This window comes from Camellia sinensis, chromosome 6 (genome assembly GCF_055761805.1).
Source record: "Camellia sinensis isolate YWXY chromosome 6, ASM5576180v1, whole genome shotgun sequence".
NCBI classification, from domain to species: Eukaryota; Viridiplantae; Streptophyta; class Magnoliopsida; order Ericales; family Theaceae; genus Camellia; species Camellia sinensis.
In genome coordinates, this window is record NC_138966.1 from 187924912 (window position 1) to 187948936 (window position 24025).

A 24025-nucleotide genomic window follows, 5' to 3' on the forward strand; every position below is an offset into this window, starting at 1 on the left:
GAGTCTGGGTTAACAATGGTCTTAGTAATATTCTAATTTAAAAATTATCTTTTTCTTTATAGAAAATAAAACATTTTTTATTCAAAAATAAAACGTTGATTTTGATTTTTTTATTCATACTACTATCATAAAATGTAAATAAAAAAATAAAACATTTTTCATGAAAACAATGGAAAATAGGCCTATTTTGGAAAGTCACAATTTTAGCTAAAAAGTCAAAAAATCACCATATATATATTCTCACTAATTTTTTTTTTTTACATATTCTTTTGATAAAAAGTTAAAAAATCACTAAAAAAATCAATTCCCAAAATATTGAATGGCATTTCATTATCAATTTTTTTTATGGTTTCTGTTGGGCACTTGACAATGTGCATTTAATATTGTATCAATTTGTATTGAATTTAATAAGTTTCTAATTTTAACTTATTAATGTGTATCTAATGTTGTACTAAAATTATATTAAATTTAGTAACTTTCTATTTTTAACCTATTAATTAAATTAAATACATTTAATAACTTTCTATTTTTAAATATTATTTACAATTAAACAAATTTCAAAACACATCAAATAAAATAAAATATTATTAATTATTCCATATCTTTGCACCCAGGGGCAATGGTTAGCGTTATGATTTTTTATTACTTAAAATAATAATATAACAATATATAGTGCACACAAGGCAATAAAGATGGCTGGAAGGGGTAATTTAAACAATTTAAGATAAAAGGAGGTGCATACTGTCATTAGAAACATAAAAAGGGCCTCTTATGCAATTGGCGATAATTCATTCATTCTACTTGGGCTTGATAATACTGAATAGAGAGAGAGAGAGAGAGAGAGAGCACAGAACAGAACACATAGATATAGCTTAGGTGTATCCCTATAAGTATATATTTTTTATTTTTTAACAATCTAGGAAGGTGTTATTTTAATTTTAGATTATTTTGATAAGTTAAAATTTTTATATTTAAAAAGGTAATTAATTTTTTTTTAATTGAATATGATATTTGTAAAAAATAAATAAAATAATTATGAAATTAATATGATATTTTATCTTATTAATTATTTTATCTATTTATTTATTTTTATTTTTTTTGTGAATTTTAATTTAAAAAAAGAAAAAAATAAAATAAACAAAAGACGATTAAAATCGACTTGCCAAACACTCCTCTGAATGAAATACTGGAGTAGTATAATAATAAGTATCGTTGTCTTCGTTTTGTTCGTTTCCCGCCATGGTGGCTCAGGTGGAGGAGAGTCCACCAGGAGGCTCTGTCGGTGGTGGTGGTGGTGGTGGTGACCTCGACACCGACCACTTGGACAACACCAAGACCTTGATTTGTGCTCTCAACTTCCTCTCTCGCAACCTCCCTCTTCCCCCAGACCTTTTCGATGCCGTCTCCTCCATCTATCTCGGCGGATCTGATGTCAACTCCGTTGAGATGGTTTCGGTTCGATACTCAAATCTTTCACTTTTTACCTTTAATTTCATCGTCTTTGTCGATTTAATTCGCCAGTTTAGGGTTCTGAATTTCAGGTTTTTGCGTGTGCGTCATTGTGTTTGAATTATTTTTTTTATGGGTTTTTGATTGTATTACTTAATTCTTTGGTAATTCGAATTATTCTGAGCAAACAGAGGGAAATTTACAAGTGAAAAGGTCGTTTTGTTTTGCTTTTGCCTTGAAGTTGATTCAGAACACTTGCAATAATGTCAAGCTTCGGAAGTTTCTGAATTTGGGTTTTGGTTTGTTCCCCGCATGTGGGTCTTTGTGTTTGAACCAATTTTTGATGGTTGTTTGTTTGTATTACTTAATTCTGTAGTAATTCGAATCATTCTTAGCAAGCAAAGAGAGATTTACAAGTACAAAGATAGTTTTGTTTTGTTTTGTTTTGTTTTGTTTTTCCCTTGGAGTTGATTGAGAAGACTTGCAATTATGAGAAGCTCTTGGTGTTTTTTAGCATCATTAGTTTACTGTAATTTAATTTCATAAACCCAGAGATAATAACAAGTCGTTTTCACTTGCAACAAACAAATGGAGCCTTGGCTTGTCCTTTCTTGGTGTTTTTTTAACTGTTAGGTGTGCAAAAATTAATGGGTTTATATTATTTTGGCAAAAATTTTCCTTTTTTCCCCACCCCCTACCTGGTTACATTGAGCTTACTAACAGCTGAACTCCAGGAAGAGAAATGTTAGTGCCTGTTGTTTGGTTTGTTTTTCACTTTCTTCATTACATTGAGTTGGTAAGTTAGTGAAAGAAAGGCGGATGTTTGTACTGAAAACGACAACCCAATCCTAACACGTGGCGCCGGTGATGAAGTGATGTGTGAGACTATCTGGTGCCATGTAGCTGCTTTGGGAACTTGTCTTATTTTATTCGGATTAGGATAATGATGACAATAGTCGTCATGGTAACCGTCAAATTAAAAATCCCTAATTAATAAGGGTTTATATTTCCATAAATGTTCATCCAAGAAATGGCAAGGCAAAGATCTTGGGCAGTGGCCTGGAGTAAGGGCCACGTCTCACCCCTTCATTCAAAGTTAAGACCCACTACTATTTGATCCAACGGTCAAGAGGAAATAGAAAATGGTCAGCCCTATTTCTTAAGGAATACATGAGATATTTGGGCAACAAAGCTGTTGAGGGACACATGACATCTCAGGACGAGTTCGAGCAAACCACTAACTACAAGTGGTTGAGAAATAGCAGAAGGTGGCTCTGATGGCTAGAAGGTTTCGCTGCTATGTAAAGACAAATTCGCGAGGGGAAAAACTCCAACCAATCATCCAATCACCTCAGCATAACTTAGCCAAAAAAAAACTTGAACTTGAGGAGACTGTTTATATGTGTGGCGATCATGAAGAATCCATTGCAAAGTTTACTGAACAGAATGACTGAAAGGTACATATAAGTGTTTAATAAGCATATAGAAAAGATAAAAAATATGAAAGTGATAAAAAAGAAAAGCCCCCATGTTTTGGAAAGGGAAATATCAATGATTATGCATTAGCAGTAATCAACAAGTCATATATTGTTTTATAAATGCTGGAATCAAATTTCTCTTGATGTTTGGATAATGTGACTCAATTGTACAGTTGAGCATCTTATAAGACCTGTCAACAATGTAAAGTTTCATGTAGGATCATGTTTTTGCAATTTTATTTTATTCAAGATCTCGAACACGCAATATTCCCTTAACTTGTATGGCACATTAACACACTCGAGATATGATACTAGAGAGAAGGAAACATTAGTCATATAATGGTTCCAACATCAAGCTACCATATCAATTGGCTTTATTAACAGTCGCTTGAGCCATGAATAGCAACTACATTAGAAACAATAAAACAACACATCCACCCGTAACGTACCAATGAGTTGGCAAATAGACTAGAGCAAGTAATTGTATGTGGTTTGTAATGCTTACGGAATGGAGAATATAGAATATGCTTTCACTATATGTTGGTGTAGTTGTTTGTTGGCTTTGGAATGTGAGTAGATAAAGCAGGCCAAATTCTATAATTTTTACTCTTGCATTAGGATAATGTTTGGTATGTTGAGTTAATTTTGCATTAAATGTGTTGTTTTATAATATTTTTTTGGTTGCCTCTGACTCAACTTTTGTAATTTGGGTTTAATGTTTGCGATACAGGATGATCTTGGTATTTCAAAAGAAGGAGATTTGTTGGTGGACCTTGAGGATGCACTAGTGAAGCAAAGACCAAATTGCATGTCAGGTTTTGGATTGACAGAATCAAGGGATAATCGTTTAAACAGCCATATACAACATCGTTTGTCTGAACTTGAAGGTTACTATTTTTCTTTTTCTTTTTCTTTTTTTGTAAAGATCATTTTTCTTGTATAAATTTTCTGCAAATATACAAACATCATGGTCTGTTTTGTCTTTACTTATGTGCATCAACTTCTGTGTATTATCTGTCTATAACTTTATCCATGAATTTAATCGTAGTGATGTACTCAGCATCTTGTTAGAGATATTGAGTCTTCAAAGAAAGGGCCTTCATATGTTGTGCTCCCAATATAATTGAATATTATCTCCGTCCATGTATTAAGTTTTCCAATTTTGTAGTGATGTTGCCATAAAGATGTCAAAATATGGTCAACAACATTGTTATTAATCAATTAAATTGGTCGCCATGAACTCATTGACAGTGCATTTTGGCTGGACAAATGCTATATAAAGGTTCTAATACCATTAATAAATAATTAAAAAAAAAAGAAAGAAGAAAGAGGAGTCAGCCATGCGTTCACATTTATGGTTCTTTTCTTTTGCTGGTGTGACAACAGACAACTTGTCGTAGAGATGTACTTGAGGTCTGCTCTACAAAATTTGATTAGGGCATTAACTTGGCAGGTGTTGATTTGGAATACTGGCCCACTTCTGGCCTTATTTTCATGTCCTTTTCACCTTCAACACCATTTCTTGAGCTATATCTGCAATTTACTTATTAGAAAACTAATTGACTAGTAAATATTACATTATTGCATATGATCTCTACGAGAGTTTAATTTATCATTTGTATAATTCTTTAAGACTTTGCTTCTGTTCATTTTAAACCAGAATTGCCTTCAAGCAGAGGCGAGGACCTGCAGTCAAAGTGCTTGCTTGAACTCTATGGACTGAAGGTAGATTTGATTTTATAATCACTTCAATAAATCTTGTTTATTGCTTACTTGCATGTGAGGTTCATATTAATAAAATGCAAAGGCCGTCAGCAATTATTTGTGCAAATGGAAGATAGATAGTTCCATTTTAGTTGAAATGATACTTGCCACAAATCCTGTTTAGCTTCGAATGAAAAATCAGTGTTCAGAAATAGAATATGCTTCTAATAATACCCTTCCTAACAAAGATGACAATCTGCTTTCTCTATTTTCAAAATTAATTTTTCAGGACTACTTTAAAATATGCAAATGAGAGAATATTGGATATATCCTAAACAATGAGTTTGTCATATTCAGTAGAAGTAACTCCCCCAATGGGTATACGCAATAATTCCCTTTCATGTGGTTAAATTTGAAAACTCCATTCCATGTGTATATTGCGTGCATTGATGAAGCATATACTATGCTATGAAGAGATGACTTTGCTCATGTCCTTATTGGTGTGTTGTGTTTCGTCAGCTTGCAGAGTTGCAGAGCAAGGTTCGGTCTTATGTGAGTTCAGAGTACTGGCTTCGTATGCATTGTGCGTATCCAGAAAAGCAATTGTTTGATTGGGGCATGATGCGATTGCGTCGTCCTATGTATGGCCTTGGAGATGCTTTTGCCATGGAAGCTGATGATAACTTGAAGAAGAAACGGGATACTGAGGTTATTATTTTATGTTATTTGTTACTTATCTTCAGAATTTATCAGTCAGAAGAGGAATCTAGAGATTATGGACCTTATAGCTAGGATGCTAGAGAGTATGCTCCACCTCTTTAACAGTATTAGATGGCACTCTTTATTTGATGGATTTAAAGTACGGTTTTAAAACTTTGATCTCCAATAATTTTATTCAATCTAATAACCGCAATATGTTTGCAATTACTGAGAGAAAAAGATAGTCACAAACTCACATTAGTTCTAGTAGTTGGCTTTTGCCTTGATGATGTTGTAGAAAGGGCTATTGATCAGCAAGCCCGACTTTTGGGAATATGACTCCCAGTAATCAGATAATGGATCATCATGGCCAAGAACTTTTGTATTATTTTTTGCAAACATTTATTAATTTCCAATGCACTGCTGATGTAGTGAAACACCACTGTTGCAGAGGCTGTCAAGGATAGAGGAAGAGGAAAAGAACCTCGTGGAAACTAGAAAAAGGAAATTCTTTGCAGAATTACTTAATGCAGCCCGTGAACTCCAATTGCAAGTACAAGCCTCTCAGAAACGCCGGAAACAAAGGAATGATGGTGTTCAGGCATGCTTTTCTTTCCATCTTTCTTTCTTTTTTCTAAATATTTTTTTCTGTTTTTTTTTTTTTTTTTCTCTCTTTTTTTTTTTTTTTTTTTTTATTATAATAAACCTCATGCATAGTTACTACAAGCAATTTTGAAAATTGAAGATAACATGGGAGATCACTTGGCCAAAGTTTGTCCTTGACTGGGAAAGGCATATCTTGTAGATCTGTTTCTACATGGGACTAAGTTTACTGCTAACTGTTTTCTTGTGCTTTCCAAGAATAAATTTCATATTCCCCATATCTTGTAAATCTGTTTCTACTGGAATATAAATAAAATTACTCCAGAGTAGTTGCAGATATGTCTTCTATTTTTTCATACAAGTTACAGAACGACTAATGTATGAGGCTATCAAAAGAAAGTACCTTTTGATATCACTTAATAGTTTGGAAAAATGCCAAATTATTCTAAAGAATCCCTTGATCTGAATTTAGTGGACTTTCAAAGTTTCTGTTTTTTGGTAGTTATCTTGTGCAAGAATCTTTTTGTGCACATCCTTTGGCTAATTTTCAGTAATTTTAGAGATTTGTGTTTGTTTCTAGTTGGTTGAATGAAAATTTTTATCTATCAGAAATTTATTTGCTGTGCCAGTGCACTCACATGTATGGTAGGGGAGAATGTAAAGCAGTTTTTCGTATAGCTTATGCTGCTAGGACCTACTTCAATCTTTTACATTATTATACAGGCATGGCATGGAAGACAAAGGCAGCGTGCTACACGAGCAGAGAAATTGAGGTTCCAAGCTCTGAAAGCTGATGATCAGGAAGCTTACATGAGAATGGTGGAGGAGAGCAAGAATGAACGGTTAACAATGCTTCTTGGAAAAACTAATGAGCTCCTAGTTCGTTTGGGAGCAGCTGTCCAACGTCAAAAAGATGCTGAACATGATGGCATTGAACCCTTGAAAGAGTCAGATGCTTACTTGACTGAGTTGTCTGCCTCCAAGAGTGAAACCCCTGGGGATTCAATCCCTGAGGAAGATGCTAACAGAGTCAGTATTGAATCCAGTCATCGCGTTAAAACAGGAGACCTACTTGAAGGCCAGCGGCAATATAATTCAGTTATTCATTCAATTCAGGAAAAGGTAAACAATGAAGTCTTAATCACCGACCTCGCATTATTTTTTTTAATGCTATTGCATTTTCTTCTGCATTTGAACTCATAGTTACTTATAATAAATATTTTGAATGTTTTATTTTACTGTACTGAATGGGTGACTGAAGAAAGAAGTTTAACTGTAAATTGAAAAACAGTCTGGGAATAGAAATTTGTTCATCTTGCTAGGTTTCCCATAATATATATTGGCCTAATAGGCTGATCATTCGAATTGGTTGAACAAATTTCTGATTTCTTGACCATGCAAATTTGTTTCAGATTTTTAATGCTGGCCTAGTTGTCTAATTTCCTCCATAAAGTAATATTCTGTCTGAATTTGTTGGTGGGTCTAATGAGTTCATTGCCACATCTTAATTTCTTAAAGCATAAGAGGCCAATTTTTGGCCAAAAACTTCGCAGTTTCACTTAAGCATTCCTTCATTTGATGTTTTAATAACAACACTCACATGTATGCAATTTATTGCTTCTGAAAATATTTAGCTTGTGTAGAATCTAATCAGATATTGAATTCCACAGGTAACTGAGCAACCATCCATGCTTCAGGGTGGAGAACTAAGGTCCTACCAGTTAGAAGGGCTTCAATGGATGCTGTCTTTGTTCAATAACAATCTTAATGGAATTTTAGCGGATGAGATGGGGTTAGGCAAGACAATCCAAACCATTTCGTTGATTGCATATCTCATGGAAAACAAAGGCGTCACTGGGCCCCACTTGATTGTGGCCCCAAAGGCTGTACTACCAAATTGGGTCAATGAGTTCTCAGCCTGGGCTCCTAGGTATGTGAAAAAGTTTATTTGATAACCATCCCTCTTTCTGCCTGTGCACGTTGCATGTATGTTTGTGTTAGATTTGCATAAAAGAAAGAAAAAGGAAGAGAACTGTATATTATTCACACACATAAACCTATTAGGGTTACACATACTTATAATAAAAGACTAAAGGAACAAAAGACATAACTATCCTTAACTACCCTTATACAATAATACTTAACACTCCCCCTCAAGTTGGTGCAAAGATATCTCTCATGCCCAACTTGCAGCAAATAGGATGGAAAACTTTACTACTAAGACCCTTAGTAAAGACATCAGCCAATTGATTTGCAGACTTCACAAAAGGCATACATATGAAACCCTTATTCAATTTCTCCTTGATGAAATGTCTGTCAATCTCAATATGCTTGGTTCTATCATGCTGAACAGGATTGTGAGCAATACTAATGGCAGCTTTGTTGTCACAGTACAGTGTCAATGGTTCACTACAAACAAACCCAATATCATTCAACAAGGACTGGAGCCACATCAATTCACATGTACCATGCGCCATAGCCCTGTATTCTGCCTCTGCACTAGATCTGGACACCACTGTTTGTTTCTTACTACGCCATGTCACTAAATTTCCCCCCACAAATGCACAATAACCGGAGGTAGATCGCCTGTCATCTATAGAACCAGCCCAATCAGCATCTGTGAATGCCTCCAACCTCAAGTGACCATGATTGGAAAATAAAATCCCTTTTCCAGGAGCAGATTTAAGATACCTCAAAATACGATACACTGCATCCAAATGAGGGGCACGAGGCTCATGCATAAATTGACTCACTATCCCAACCGCATAGGCAATATCTGGACGAGTGTGGGATAAATATATAAGTCTTCCAACAAGTCGCTGGTACCTTTCCTTCTCCACAAGATCACCAACACCACTACAAAGATGGTGATTAGCCTCAATTGGAGAATCAGCAGGTCGGCAGCCTAACATGCCAGTTTCCTCAAGAAGATCTAGAATATACTTTCACTGAGAAAGAAAGATGCCTTTGTCAGATCTGGCAACTTCAATCCCAAGAAAGTACCGCAATGAACCAAGGTCTTTGATCTCAAATTCCTTGGCCAACAGCATCTTAAGATGTGTCACTTCTTCCTCATCATTACCTGTCACAACTATGTCATCCACATACACTATAAGCACAGTTACCTTATTTGCGTGACGTTTGACAAACATTGTGTGATCTGCATTGCTTTGCTTATACCCGAACCTCAACATAGCCTTTAGGAATCTGTCCAACCAAGCCCGAGGAGATTGTTTTAAACCATATAACGCCTTTTTCAACCTACAAACTTTCCCAACTGTAGACTGAGATGAGAATCCTGGTGGTATATCCATATATACCTCCTCCTCCAAATCACCATGGAGAAATGCATTCTTCACGTCTAACTGCTGTAAAGGCCATCCCAAATTAGCTGCACATGAGAGAATAGCTCGAATGGAATTCATCTTCGCCACAGGAGCAAAGGTTTCTTGGTAATCAATTCCATATGTCTGAGTAAATCCCTTGGCCACTAACCGTGCTTTGTACCGTTCAATTGTTCCATCTGCTTTCTGCTTGATGGTGAACACCCATTTACACCCTACAGGCTTTTTTCCACTAGGAAGAGAAACCAACTCCCAAGTGTCATTCTTGCTTAGAGCTTGCATCTCTTCTACCATAGCTACTTTCCACTTAGGATCATTGATAGCTTCTGTCCAACCCTGGGGAATACATGCAGAAGACAAAGACGAAACAAAAGCACGATATGTAGAAGACAATGAATCGTATGACACAAATTTAGAAATGGGGTGTTGAGTACATGCCCTAACCCCCTTTCTAAGAGCAATAGGAAGACTCGAATCATTGACAACAGGACTCTCAACTACAGGTAGAGGGATAGACTGAGATGCATTACCTGGAACTGGCATGAGGGATGATGATGGGTTTGGTGGCACAAGAGATGCTTGCTCTTTTGGACGTCGAGAATAAGTCTTAAAATCAGCCCTGTCCAAACGACCACTAATGTCAGGCTCCACATCAAGAGAACTATTAGGCTCCCCCTCACCACAAATAATAGTCCGCTGACTAGGAAGGAAAAAAGACAACTCGTGTTGATAGGCCATCTCCTCATCCGCAATCTCATCCATACCACTACTCTCCCCCGGAGGAGATGGCGGAGGAGAAGGAAAGAAGGACACAGCTTCACGGAAAGTGACATCCATACTGACATACACTTTGCGAGTGTGAGGATCATAACATTTGTAACCCTTCTGAGTAGCAGAATAACCAATAAAGACACAACGCACAGCCTTAGGATCGAGTTTCCCACGAGTACGAGGTTGCAAATGAACAAAACAGACACACCCAAACACCCGAGGAGGAAGAGACGAGGTGGGATATGCGACAGGAAGCAGTTGAAGAGGAATCTGGAATTGGAGGACACTGGAAGGCATACGGTTGATAAGGTAAGCAGCGGTAAGAACAACATCACCCCAAAAAGACTTAGGGACATTCATGGTAAACAAGAGAGAGCGAGCAACTTCAAGAAGATGGCCATTCTTGCGTTCGGCAACCCCATTCTGTTGAGGAGTACCAACACAACTAGTCTGATAAAGAATGCCATGCTCCTCTAAGTATGCCCGAAAAACTCCATCAACATACTCAGTCCCATTATCACTACGAAGAATTTTGATTTGAGCATTAAAAAGATTGGTCACCATTTTATGAAAAGTTTGGAAACAAGAAAAAACTTCACTCTTAGTTCGAAGCAAGTAAATCCAAGTCACACGGGAAAAACAATCAATAAAAGTAACAAACCATCGATACCCAGAAGTAGAAACCACAGGGGAAGGGCCCCACACATCAGTATGAATAAGCATAAAAGGAAAAGTACTTCTTTTATTAATTGAAGGGTAACAAGTACGTTTATGCTTTGCAAGTTCACAAGCATCACAACCAAAAATACTCCTAGGACAATCACGAACTAAAGAAGGAAAAAGTTTCTCTAAAACATTAAAGGAAGGATGACCCAAACGGCGATGCCACTGATGAAGGAGAGAAAGAGAGGAGCCAATAGTGCACTTGAGAGCTTGAGATGGGACGACAGGAGGAACGGCATCCAGAAAGTACAGCCCACCTTGTGCTCTACCATTGCCAATCGTTTTCCCCGTAGCCAGGTCCTGAAAGACACAATGAGTAGGAAAAAATGTCACTGAGCAATTTAGAGAAGTAGTAAGACTACTAACAGAAAGCAGATTAGTGGAAAAAGTAGGAACATGAAGCACAGAGGAAAGAGAAAGCAAAGATGAACAATGAACTGAACCCTTGCCAGAGACAGAGGATAAAGTGCCATCAGCCACTCGAACCTTGTCTCGGCCGGAACAAGGAGAATAAGAATAGAAAAGACTAGAGGCACCTGTCATGTGATCGGTGGCACCGGAATCAATAATCCAAGAAGGCGATGATAAGGTACTAAGAGCACTAGCAGGAATACCTGTGTTGGCAAAATTGGAAGAAGCAGAAGTAGAAGAAACTGTGGTAGAAGGAGAGTCAAGTCGAGCCATCAAACGTCTGAGAGTGTGTAACTCATCCTGGGAAAGAGTGTTGGGCTCAGAAGGACTCACAGCAATCTCGGACACATGTGCTTGGGGTCGAGCTGTACTACCACGACCTCGACCCCGAGTAGGGCGACCATTCAGTTTCCAACAATGCTCTCGATCATGTCTGTCTTTCCCACAATAATCACACTTCAAGCGATCTCGATCAACCAGTGTACCCTGACTCCCAGACTGAACTGGACTAGGCCGAGGAGCCCGAGGAGGAGGAGCAACAGCTAAAGCAGAACGATCCTGAATAGAGGAATGTACCATAGCACTACGGCGACTCTCCTCTTGCTGGACAAGGGCATAAGCCTCGCGTAGGGTGGGAAAAGGTGAACGACCCAACACCTGGACGCGAATCTGATCATACTCCAAGTTCAAGCCAGCAAGGAAGTCATACACACGCTCTTTCTCAACGGTTTGTTGAAACAACGTGGCATCCTGAGAACAAACAGCCTGGAAGCTTTGGTAATAGTCTAGTTCCTGCCACAAACTACTCAACTCAGCATAGTAGACTGCGAGTGATCTATCTTTCTGATCTAAGCTCCGAAGCTTCTTCCTCAACTCATACGCCTGTGCATCATTACCTTGTTGGGAGTACATTTGGGCTGCAGCTGTCCAAATCTTATGAGCAGTATCTAATAAAAGGAAACTCCGACTAATAGTGGGCTGCATAGAGTTGATGAGCCAAGTCATAACAAGAGCATTTTCAGAAATCCATTGAGTATGGAGTGAGGCATCACCATCCGGTAGGGGAAGAGAACCAGTAATGTAGCCAGTCAAACGGCGAGCAGCAATAGCAAGACCACATGAGCGGGACCAAATCAAATAGTTGGAACCATCCAATTTAACAGGACTAATTTGAAGAGAGGGATTGTCGGTAAGAGTCATAACACGACGGAGGCCACCCTCATCACTAATTGTATCCTTAGTCTCACCCTCAGCCATTGAAAATTAAATGCCCACAATAGGAAAAAAGCAAATACCAGTCGAAAAACAGCAAAAACCAACAGAGGCAATCCACCAACGCAACTTAGGGACAATAGTTACCTCTAGAGACAAAAACAGAGCCGAAACAGGGGCTGGAGAGACCAAAACCAGTCAGAAACTGAGAGAAAACGTGCTGAAACTGAGGAAAATTGACAAAAATAGAGTGAAAGCTTGCCAAATCATCAAAACCAGTCCTCCCAACCCTAGATCAGTCCCAGTCGGCTCCCAAGGTAGAGGGAGGAAGGGAAAAAACAGCCAAAAACAGGCCGCAGCAGGGGCTTCCAAAAAAATCAATCGTTTTTTCCAAAAATCAACAAAAATTGGAAAAACACTCAAAAACTCATCAAAAAATTAAAATAAAAATCTAGGGTGAAAACCCATCAAATTTCGACCATAAAGGATTTTTTTTTTTTTTTTTTTTTCTGATTTTTTCTGTGTACAAGGAAGAACGAAAGAAACAAGAAAAAGAAATGAATCTTCAAGAAGGAAGATGATGCTCTGATACCATGTTAGATTTGCATAAAAGAAAGAAAAAGGAAGAGAACTGTATATTATTCACACACATAAACCTATTAGGGTTACACATACTTATAATAAAAGACTAAAGGAACAAAAGACATAACTATCCTTAACTACCCTTATACAATAATACTTAACAGTTTGTTAGTCTATAGCAATAATTGTTCATTTTTAAATAATGTGCGGATTTTCTTCTTGTACCAGTATTGTGGCCATTCTTTACGACGGCCGTCTAGATGAAAGAAAGGCACTGCGGGAAGAGTATTCAGGAGAGGGGAAATTCAACGTGTTGATCACCCACTATGATCTTATTATGAGAGACAAAGCATTTTTGAAGAAAATTCACTGGTACTACATGATTGTTGACGAAGGACATAGGTTAAAAAATCATGAATGTGCTCTTGCAAGGACTCTTGTTACAGGGTATGCTGCAATCCTTGCTTCTACATATTTTGATGGCCTACTTTGTTTGAAGAACCGTTCACTCTATATGATGAGTTTAATATTTGTTCTCCCAGTTTTAATGAATCTCCCACATAATTAAACTTAGTCTATTCCCCTCCCAGTTTTTGCTCGAGTCCCTTGCCTGCTCATAAACTCTAGGTAACCAATGTTATTATTCTTGTGACTTGCCAAGTCATTTTATTCCCCAGAGAACTGATATTTCTGCTTTAACCAATTTTCTTGGCTGAAACCATATTGGTCAGAGCAAATACCTAGGTTGCTTATGTCCATCAATAATGCAATGATTGATGGATGCCCCCCCAAAAAAGAAAATTTAATGCAATGATTGAATGATGCCCCAAGGGACAGGTGGTGAGGGCTTAACTGGGTATCGTCAAATTGTGAGTAAAGCCAGTATCACTTGTATGGAATAAGCTAGGATTTGAAAATTATATAGATATATGTTCTGACCTTTTGTATAGCCTTTTATTGGAGTTCAATGGGAAATTTTCTCTCCAACCTAAAATGAAAAAAAGGAAAGACAGGAATTTCCTGGTCTTTTAATGCACTCTGTGTTATGCTTTTATCAAATTTAGGTAAACTAGTTCTGTGTTCTGAAAATTTACTATTTTGTTTCCTCTCTCTTGTATTAATCAGTTGTCTTTTGGGGCTTGCATATTCTTAAAGATTAATTTCCTCCATCTTTCCTTGCTATGATGGGTATGGTTTTAATTGGAAATTAAGAGGTGCTGTCTAATGGAATTCATAATGTATGCAGTTACCGGATTCGACGTAGACTACTATTAACTGGTACCCCTATACAGAACAGTTTACAGGAGTTATGGTCCCTGCTCAATTTTCTTCTTCCAAACATTTTTAATTCGGTTGAGAATTTCGAGGAGTGGTTTAATGCACCCTTTGCAGATCGATGTGATGTTTCTCTGACAGATGAAGAAGAACTATTGATCATTCGCCGTCTGCACCATGTAGGTGATGCCTTTTATTGCCTTTTCTCATTCTTCTGAACTGCCTATTGTTGATGCATTTTTGTATTCTCAGGTTATAAGGCCATTCATATTGAGGAGGAAGAAGGATGAGGTGGAAAAGTTCCTTCCTGGGAAAACACAGGTGATGCTGAAATGTGACATGTCAGCATGGCAGAAAGTATATTATCAGCAAGTCACAGATGTGGGGAGGGTTGGACTGGATACTGGTAAGTTGTTTCAGTACCTAAATTACATGTCATGTCTATTTGTTCCTCTCCTAAAGGGTCATAGTAAAACTTGCTCATTTGTAGTTGATCATGTAAACTTGCATTATGCGCCTTCAGTCAAGTTGTGGGCTTAATCTTGAACTTTCTCTGAATGTAGTTTCCACTGTTATTTGTGTGTATTTGTGCACGCATGTTCATGTAAGAGAAACTGACAACTACCTATTGTATTCCAACTATCACCTGTTAGCGTACCTGAAAACTATCATATTTAGAGAATGTAGCATATAACGTTCTCATTCCTTTCTGCATACTGGAATGAATCATGTCCTGGTGACTTTTATTTGTTGTAAGCTACATTTGTTTTGTTTTCCACTGTTATATTGATTCTAGAGATGGCATAAAATTCATCGTATGAACTCATCAAATTTTTATCTTTGATAAGATTTTACTATTTGAAAATGTTGTTAACCTTGTTACAAACTTTGGTACTCGTATTTTTTACTCAGAGCCAAAAAGTTACTAAAAAAATTAAAAAGTCTATAACCTATACCAAAAAGTCAAATATTCATTTTTCTCTCTACTTTTTGCACATCTTTTCATAAAAAATCAAAATGTCATTTCAAACATATAAGTGTTTTTTTACCTTATATTTTAACCAAAAAGTCAAAAAGTTACTAAAATAGTTTGTTTCCAAACGAGGCCTAGTGTATCTGGAACCATTTGTTGTATGTTTGTTTGTTTGTTTGTTTGTTTTTTTTTTTTTGCACAATGATTGTGGACTATTATTTTAAGTTTAATTCTGATTCTCTCGCAAAGTCAAAGTTCTAATATAGCCACTGTTTTGTTAGATATTATTTTTTACGGTTAATTACATCAAGGCCCCCTCAACTATTAGTAAATATTATCTTATCCTCTCATCTATGAACCTGTAGATTTTAACCCAACTATAAAAATCATACAAATAGTTCCTTCTAGAGGGGTGAAAGTGATGCGTTTTTATAGTCGAGGGAGTCAAAATATACGGGTTCATACATGGAGATTATCTGATATTCGTTAATAGTTGAGGGAATCTTGGTGTAATTAACCATTACTTTAATAGCATTTTTTAGGTTATAACTTATAAGTTTTTATTGTTTCTTTGACAGCTGTGAAAAATTTCATGCAAAATTCGCCGAACCCTAAGCTTTTCTTCCTTCCGCAATTCTTTAACATTTGAAATAACATTGAGTAGCTTGAACTTCTCATATTTACTTTTGTTGTCTATTCACTGCACATCTTTTGTGTTGCTGTTGATATCATTGTAATTGTAATCTCTTCTACCTTCTTTATCCAACTTTCATGTCATGTAATTTGATGAACCAATATTTCTTATTTTTGTTGCATGCTGTGATTGTGCTCATGCTGATGAACTTTCTTTTCAGTTGAGTAATAAATAATTTGCTGAAAGACGAAAAAGTTGCAATCACTTAACTAATATGACTGATTGGCAGGATCTGGAAAGTCCAAGAGTTTACAAAACTTGTCAATGCAGCTCAGAAAGTGTTGTAATCACCCATACCTGTTTGTAAATGAATATAACGTGTGGCGCAGGGAGGAAATTGTTAGAGCATCAGGGAAATTTGAGCTACTTGATCGTTTGCTCCCCAAACTTCGCAGATCAGGACATAGAGTCCTCCTTTTCTCACAAATGACCCGTCTCATGGATATTCTTGAAATTTATTTACAGCTTCATGATTTTAAATATCTCAGACTTGATGGTTCAACAAAAACTGAAGAAAGAGGAACTTTACTAAAGCGATTCAATGCCCCAGATTCTCCTTTCTTCATGTTTCTTCTGAGCACTCGTGCTGGGGGTCTTGGACTGAACTTACAAACCGCAGATACAGTGATAATTTTTGACAGTGATTGGAACCCCCAAATGGACCAACAGGCAGAGGATCGAGCTCATCGTATTGGGCAAAAGAAGGAAGTGAGGGTTTTTGTGTTGGTTAGTGTCGGATCGATTGAAGAGGTGATCTTGGAGCGTGCAAAACAGAAGATGGGCATTGATGCTAAGGTCATCCAGGCAGGACTATTCAATACAACCTCCACAGGTTTGTCCTTATAAGTGAAATTCTTGTTGCAATGGTTTTAAAATGTTTATTTCATGATTGATTTTGATCCGACTCCAGTGTTTCCTTACAAGTGAAAATTTTGTTGCAATGATTTTGAAATGTTTAAATCGTGGTTGATTACAATCCGACTCCAACTAATTGGAACAAAGGCTTAGTTGAATTGAGTTGTATTTCATGGTTGATTCCTGATCTTGTGAATGTCCTGCCTGAGTCGTTGGTGGCTATTTGCCTGAATTAAGGCCTCATTGCTTCCATTCGACATGACTGCTTTGTTTTGTTTTTTTTTTTGTTTTTGATCAAATGAAGAGAATTGAGGTATTTCAACTTTGTTTATGCAGCTAAGGACAGAAGAGAGATGTTGGAGGAGATAATGCGGAGAGGTACGAGCTCGCTCGGGACAGATGTACCAAGTGAGAGAGAAATCAACCGTCTTGCAGCGCGTTCAGATGAGGAGTTCTGGATGTTTGAGAAAATGGACGAGGAGAGAAGGCAGAAAGAGAGATACAAATCTCGTCTCATGGAAGACCATGAGGTGCCTGATTGGGCATATACTACACCGGATAATAAAGAAGCCAAGGCTAAAGGATTTGAATATGACAGCAAGAACATCACAGGAAAGCGAAGAAGAAAAGATGTGGTGTATGTGGACACACTTAGTGATTTACAGTGGATGAAAGCAGTGGAAAGTGGAGAAGACATAACAAAGCATTCTGCTCGAGGAAAGAGGAGGGACAATCTTCCTGCTGCGGGAAATGAAGTTATGAGTAATACTGGAGCGGAAGAGAAGAAAATATTGGAAGTGAAGAGTGAAAAAATGTATGTTGTGAGCGAGGCAACAAGTGAAGACAAGGTGAGTCTGAACGAGGTAGAACATGTGCAGAATACAGAACATCAGGGTGTTGGGGACGGTGGTTGGGACATGTTGACCTGGAAGCTTCACAAAAGAAAGAGATCAAGCTTGGTGTCCTGAGTTGGTAAGAGGTTAAAATTCTAACAGCAGAGAGGAAGTAGATAGATTGGATTGAAATGGCTTGGTGTTGGCGAAAACACCATATAGCATTTGAAGGGATTTGAGCCTTCATGTTGTAACTTTAGTAGGTCATAGTTTGCGTGGCTCGTTGTTGTCGCGCAGTCGCTTGCTCGGTGGCACACCAAACACTTTTAAGTGACATTTTGAGTGGTGTGTGTCTATTGCTCTCTCCATTTCCATTTATGCTGGTAGACTATTAAGTTGTTTATATGAATATTAGCAAACCAGTGCCATGTAAATTATCCAATTTATAAGATGGAGCTCTGTATCTTTCTTCTCCCATTCATGAATCGGTGCTAGCTTAAAATTAATGGATACACCATATTCTTGTTGATGATGAGGAAACCGGATACATGAAATTATGAATAAATCTATACGTACCAATTGATATACCAATTAATATATTAATAGATGATGTAACATAATTTTAAAGATTTTAAGTCTTTATAATTTGTATAATAATTAGGTTTATAATTTTAAAGTGATAACGTCATAACATATGTTAATATACTAATTGATATATGTAGCATCACTGTAAAATTATTAGTAAGTTACAATTATTGAGTAAAATAAGTGATGATATTATAACATATATTGATGTACTAATTTGGTGTATGTAGCACCACTATAAAATTATTAGTTAGTTACAGTTATTGAGTAAAATAAAGGGTCATCAATGAATAGTTTAACTCAACACCCTCAATTTATTGTTGATCCCACCAACTTTGAACCACTGGGTTTTTTTTTTTTTTTTTTTTTTGTCAAACCAACCACTGGGTCACTAACAAAAACCACCACTAAGGAAAGTCAGCATTTCTAACATCATAGAACCATTAAATTGTTGGCTGAGGGCCATGTTTTAAGGACACATTTAAGGAGTGATCTTTTCAAATTGCTATTTTCATAATTCAACCAGGCAACTTTGAAATGCTAAAATAAAACATGAGAGAGAGGGTGAGAGAGAGAGAGAACAAAATCATCAATTAAAAGTTCCACACCGTCAAGACAACCTCAAAAGATGGTGTCTCAAGTAAGAATCTTAGATTAGATCTTACATTAAATAATTCTTAAAAGCAATCTAAGAAGCAAATTAAAATGGCGCCATCAAACCTAACCTACTTTTGAAAATTCCGTGCTTGGGTGCTCCCAGAGTTACTGTAACTGACCCTGCTCATGCATATCAAGAATGAACAAAGTAGTCAACCCAAAATGAAGAGAGGGGGGGGGGGGGGGGGGGGGGGGGGGGTGAACATACCTGACATGAGAAAACCTCTACTCTTAGTTGACATCAAGTTTTTTCAGTTTTGATTCCAATTCACCATTGTTGCCTTCACCCTCATCTCCAGATTCCTTCTCCTCCTCATAATCATTTTCTCCGTCAGGGTCGTTCTCATCCAAGGACCCAAGCAAATCAGGAAAAGTCTTAAATAAACCCTTCAACTCATCAATGCCTTCTTCAGAGACGAAATTCCCATTGATGTTCAGCAACTTAAACTTAGGCTTTCGCATCACAGTCTGAGCCAATAGCCTAGCCCCAGCCCTCCTTATCGAGTTGCTGCTCATGTCAACTTCCTTCAATTGGTCATGGCCTTCTTCCAAAGCCTTGCCGATTTGAATAGCACCTTCATCCTTAAGTTCATTCTCTGCCAAATTCAGCTTGATGAGAGACTGCTTTGCTGCTATACATGAAGCTAAACTAGGAGCAGTTTCAACTGTTATATCATTTCCAGCCATCTCCAAGACCACGAGCGACGGAGCTGACTCCTTTAAAGCATTGGCTACAGCAGTTGCCCCTTCATCTTCCAAATTCAGGTAGCTCAGATAAACCTCAGTAAGATTTGCGTGTTTAGAAAGAGTTCTACTCAAAGCGAGTCCAGCTTCTACACCAAACATGTTGTCACGCAGATCAAGATTTTTCAAATGGGTACATGTACTGAGTGCTTCACACAAAGCAATTCCTCCTCCTGAATCTACCCTTGTAGAGGAGCATCGGAAATCCTCCAACAAGGGAGAGCACTTTACGACCTCAGAAATAGCGACAGCCCCTTCATCTCCTGTCATGTTATTATGAAATTGGAGAACCCTAAGCTTCTCCGTGGAAGGAATTAACTCACAAACAGCTCGTGCAGCTTCCTCTGAGATACCATCGTTCATTAAATAGAGTTCCTCCAATCTACTCTGTGATTTCAGGAGTTTCTCAAATGCCCTAACACCCTTCTCGCCCAAGGCATTGTTCGAAAGATTCAGAGACTTCAAAACAGAACCTTCGAGGGCTTCTGAGAATATATTCAGGACTTCAAGAGCTTCTGCCTCGGACCTTCCTGCAATAAAATCTGACAGGTCAACTTCCTGCAATTGATTCCTAACAGATTCCAATATCGGCTCTGCAACACGAGCTGCGCCTAAGCCGAAGCTTCTGTTGCTAAAGCATATCCTAGTGTAAGAATTTGCAGGCTCCTTTAATGGCCTTAAAAGTTCCTGAGCCTCCTCTGCTTCAATGAAAGCCCGCTGGCCTTTAGATATATCAAAGCAGGTTTCATGGCCCCCTGTAACTTTCTCGACTATCGCACCCTCTCCGTCCCCCTTGGTTCTAGGGTCCCTTTTAAGAACTTCAAGGATGAGCTTACTGCATTCTCTGGCATACATTTGCACTGCAGAACCTCCATCACCATCAGGCTCCTTTTCGTAGTGTTGATTTGCAGAGGCAAAAGCAGAGTCTTCAATTTCTTTGCCATTCTCCACAGCCTCTTCCTTATTTAGAATACCATATTTCTGGGTGAAAATGGACTGGCTGGAAAGATTGTTGGTGATTCGTTCCACAAGCATTAGCCGTGTGTTCTGGCTTGGGGGCCACAGTTTAATTGAAAATGGTCGGTGTTGTAAACTTGGAGTTGTGGCATCCATTGCAGCAAAATCTTAAAATGAAAGCTGCATTTAAGTTAATAATTCTCCTATTTTTGACATTAAATTTTGAAAGATACAATAAAAAGTACCAACATGAAAAAAAATATACCAATTCACAGGTTCCAGTTAAACACAAATCTTAATATCATCATCCGTAATTCACTATAAAAGCCCATAATTTCAGCACAGTCAACATCAAAAACCTACCTAAATACATTCTAAAGGGTCTACAAGGGAGGATAAATAACAAGTGATATATTCATCTATGTGATCCCCATACAGTGACAATAAGGCTTTCTGCTAACAAGCAGCACCAGCTAAACACAATTCCTACAACGAAATAAAATTTGATGGCTGACTGCAAATAGCAGTAAATTATACTATACCCATAGCTCAAAAAAGAAATGAAGGTAAGCAGGTTGAAGGAAATTTGAGGTTATGAGAAAGCATAGTTATCGATTTCCTACAAACGTCGGGTACAAATGTCGGGTGCATATCTAGAGATCGAACCCATCAAACCTCAATTTTAAAGGGGTACACTGACTCAAAAAAAATGGTCATATTTTTATATTTTTAATCTAATGTATTATATGATATAAAATGGTGTTATATGCAACATAGAGTGTCAAAAAGGCATTTTACTTATTTTATTTTATGTTATTTTATTTTTTTGATAAGTGCATTTTACTTCTTTTATAGCAATTATAGAACACTATATACATATAATGATAGTGTTAAATTCAAATATATAAGAATTGTCCAATTGAAAATATCAAATACATATCTCATACCCTTCCAAGTGTCGGGTGACACGAGTATTTGATTTAAGAGTCCATCTAACATAGGTTCAAATGAATGCAAACGGTTTAAAGAATTGTAAGCAAGCAAACAGTGTCAGAAAACATAAGAGTGCTGTAATCTCTGATTTTAGTGAACTATGGCTGGCATTCTATCCATACTTTTCCAAACGTCTCTCCATCTTCCTCCCCAAAATAGCAAACAGGAGAAGGAAAAAAAAACATATTATTTTTTGCTTTATTCCTTTTCTCAATAATTAGCCTTTCAAATGAACTGAAGTACATTAAAATACTCAGTTATTTGTAGGCTAGCCAAACTCAGCCTCACTCTTCAATGTGTCACATCTACTCTGAACTACAATGTGATAGAACTTGCATAAATTAACAAATGCAGGCACATGCATACGCAAAATCGACAGCAGCAAAATCTTGAGTTATGTCTACCTTGTTTATTTTACAAAATAAATAAATATGTAATCCTATCAATCTGATTTTTCCCAAATTATTTTAAAAAATCACATAATCTGAGCCAATATGGTATGACAGAGGCACATACATACAAGACCCAAAAAATAAAAGTACCCAGAATATAGAGAAAAAAAAAATATATATATATATATATATAATCTATCTCTTCAAAACTTACACAAGATCTAAGACCAAAATTTCATATGTAACTGGGGACAATGAATAACCAAAACAGAAACAGATTTGCTATAAGAAGCACAGAACCATCATAAATACTCAAACTTTCGACATAAAATGTAACAGATCGGTAACAACATATATCTATACATGAGCATGCATACATATATTATGGGGCAGAATATAAGAATCTAACAATGAAGAACAGAACGAACCCTAAAAACCCTATTATAAATGCAATAAACAAAGCATTTCGAAGAAAAGCGAAATGTACCCTTTTCTTTATCCTGGTTCTTTCGTCTGGATGGCCCTTTTCAATGGATAATCACCAAAGGATTCAATGGAGAGAGAGAGAGAGAGAGAAAGAGAGAGATTGGAAGAGTGAGAGAGTGGAGGGAAAGACGAGGAACTCCAAATCTGAACTGAAAATGTGGGAGCGAAACGGTAGGTTTTATACCGTTTTCAGTTTCTAATAGGCTGTTTGGAAATAGAGAAAATTGTGTCTCCAGTTAGTCTAAACTTTGATTGCAAAGCTATCTGTTTGGCATATCCGAGAAAATAATTTTTATACAAATAATGTATTGTAGTCCTTTTATTTCTGAATAAATAAATAAATAACATAACATAACATAACATAACATAACTAAATTCAATAAAAGTAATGTGAAAAGATTAACATTTGAAAAAAATATTAGCATAATTTTAGTTCAAAATATAATTTAAACACATTCTATCATAAAATAATAACAATTACTAAATTTTATTTAATATAAGTTTCAATTAAGCTAATGAATTAAAGTTTTAAAAACATTATTATTGAATTACAATTTTTTTAATTAAAAGTTTGCTAGTACATATAATTAGTTTCATACAATCGTATTGTATAGCAGAAATCGAATTGAAACATGTTAAATAGTTTGAAAATGAATTAGCATTACTGGGTCTTTTAAAAAATGATAATTTGACATTGTAGTATGCTAAAATGTTACAAAAAAATAATTGAAATAATACAATCTATTAACCCCCCACCCAAAACAATCTCCTAGCATTGTTTTGGATCACCCTCCCTGCTAATAATAAGAGCAGAAGTTGGTTGTATGGCTGACTGGTGTCCTACCACCTCCTTTTTCCTTTCTCTTGTACCTCACATAAAAAAAAAGGGTTTGGATATTGAATTTATGGAAAAAGATAATGAAATGGAAAACACAAGAAAAGAAAATGAAGTGCAAGATGCTAATCAAGAAAATGAAGTGAAAGATGTTGCAATCTCTTTGCCCTTCTTTTTGCCCCAACAATAGTCCATATGCATAAATGAATGTATTTCAAATCAAGAGATTTCATGTTAATTTTATAGAAACATTGGAGAACTAACCACTAGATGCAGATGAAAAAACTAAAGTTGAATTGAGATATTAGAGATCTAGTTTTCTAGAATTCTTGCGATGTGTTTAGTTGGAGATTTAAGAAGAGATTTGAAAATGAAAATGAAAAAAATATATAAAACTAAGTAAAATGTAAGTATATGTTATTCACATTTCACTTATATTTTTCCTATCCCTTTCCCTTTCCAAATCCCTTCTAACATCTCTAAACTAAACACAACGTTAGAGATACTAATTTCAAATAACTAACTATTTTATATAGTTAATTCAAATCTACCATAATAAAACTATTTAATTCAATCTTGAAATGCATAAGTGAACTCTTAAATCTAAATATGAGATATTCTCCTTAAATGACTAATGCCAAATCCATGCGTTTCAAATACGTAAATACACATGGAAACAACTTCTATAGACAAAGTGTCATTTTGAGAATATAGTAAAAAGCCACGTTTTTGGACAAAATGTCCAAAAACATGGCTTCCAAAAACGCAAC

At 36.6% G+C, this 24025-nt stretch overlaps 2 protein-coding genes across 5 annotated transcripts; one reads left to right on the top strand and one right to left on the bottom strand.

Moving 5' to 3' along the window:
- The first annotated feature begins 1151 nt into the window (after positions 1-1151).
- Positions 1152-18081, top strand: LOC114316196 (putative ATP-dependent DNA helicase CHR12). Of its 2 annotated transcripts, none has more exons than XM_028262857.2 (12): positions 1152-1455; positions 3658-3814; positions 4588-4652; positions 5151-5339; positions 5782-5931; positions 6657-7055; positions 7604-7863; positions 13205-13423; positions 14223-14430; positions 14504-14657; positions 16148-16750; positions 17110-18081. In XM_028262857.2, exons 1-12 carry the CDS (start codon positions 1240-1242, stop codon positions 17739-17741), a joined length of 3252 nt encoding a protein of 1083 aa, XP_028118658.1. In that variant the 5' UTR covers positions 1152-1239; the 3' UTR covers positions 17742-18081. The 2 variants fall into 2 exon arrangements, with proteins under 2 accessions (XP_028118658.1, XP_028118659.1); XM_028262858.2 differs by having other exon boundaries at positions 1181-2906.
- A 682-nt stretch (positions 18082-18763) lies between these two features.
- Positions 18764-22571, bottom strand: LOC114316197 (RAN GTPase-activating protein 2). 3 transcript variants are annotated; one of them, XM_082875657.1, is made up of 3 exons: positions 22422-22571; positions 19057-20716; positions 18764-18968 (listed from the first exon to the last, which is right to left on the bottom strand). In XM_082875657.1, the coding sequence occupies exon 2, from the start codon at positions 20703-20705 to the stop codon at positions 19080-19082; it is 1626 nt and encodes a 541-aa protein (XP_082731783.1). In that variant the 5' UTR covers positions 20706-20716; positions 22422-22571; the 3' UTR covers positions 18764-18968; positions 19057-19079. The 3 variants fall into 3 exon arrangements, with proteins under 3 accessions (XP_082731783.1, XP_028118661.2, XP_028118660.2); XM_028262860.2 differs by having other exon boundaries at positions 19057-20729; positions 22422-22568; XM_028262859.2 differs by having other exon boundaries at positions 18764-20729.
- Positions 22572-24025: the final 1454 nt, after the last annotated feature.

Bases quoted from the DNA above. Each gene is read 5' to 3' on its own strand.
- LOC114316196 (XM_028262857.2), top strand. From the start codon at position 1,240: ATGGTGGCTCAGGTGGAGGAGAGTCCACCAGGAGGCTCTGTCGGTGGT. The intron at 1,456-3,657 runs GTTCGATACTCA...TTTGCGATACAG, and splicing joins ACTCCGTTGAGATGGTTTCG to GATGATCTTGGTATTTCAAA. The intron at 7,056-7,603 runs GTAAACAATGAA...TGAATTCCACAG, and splicing joins TTCATTCAATTCAGGAAAAG to GTAACTGAGCAACCATCCAT.
- LOC114316197 (XM_082875657.1), bottom strand. From the start codon at position 20,705: ATGGATGCCACAACTCCAAGTTTACAACACCGACCATTTTCAATTAAA.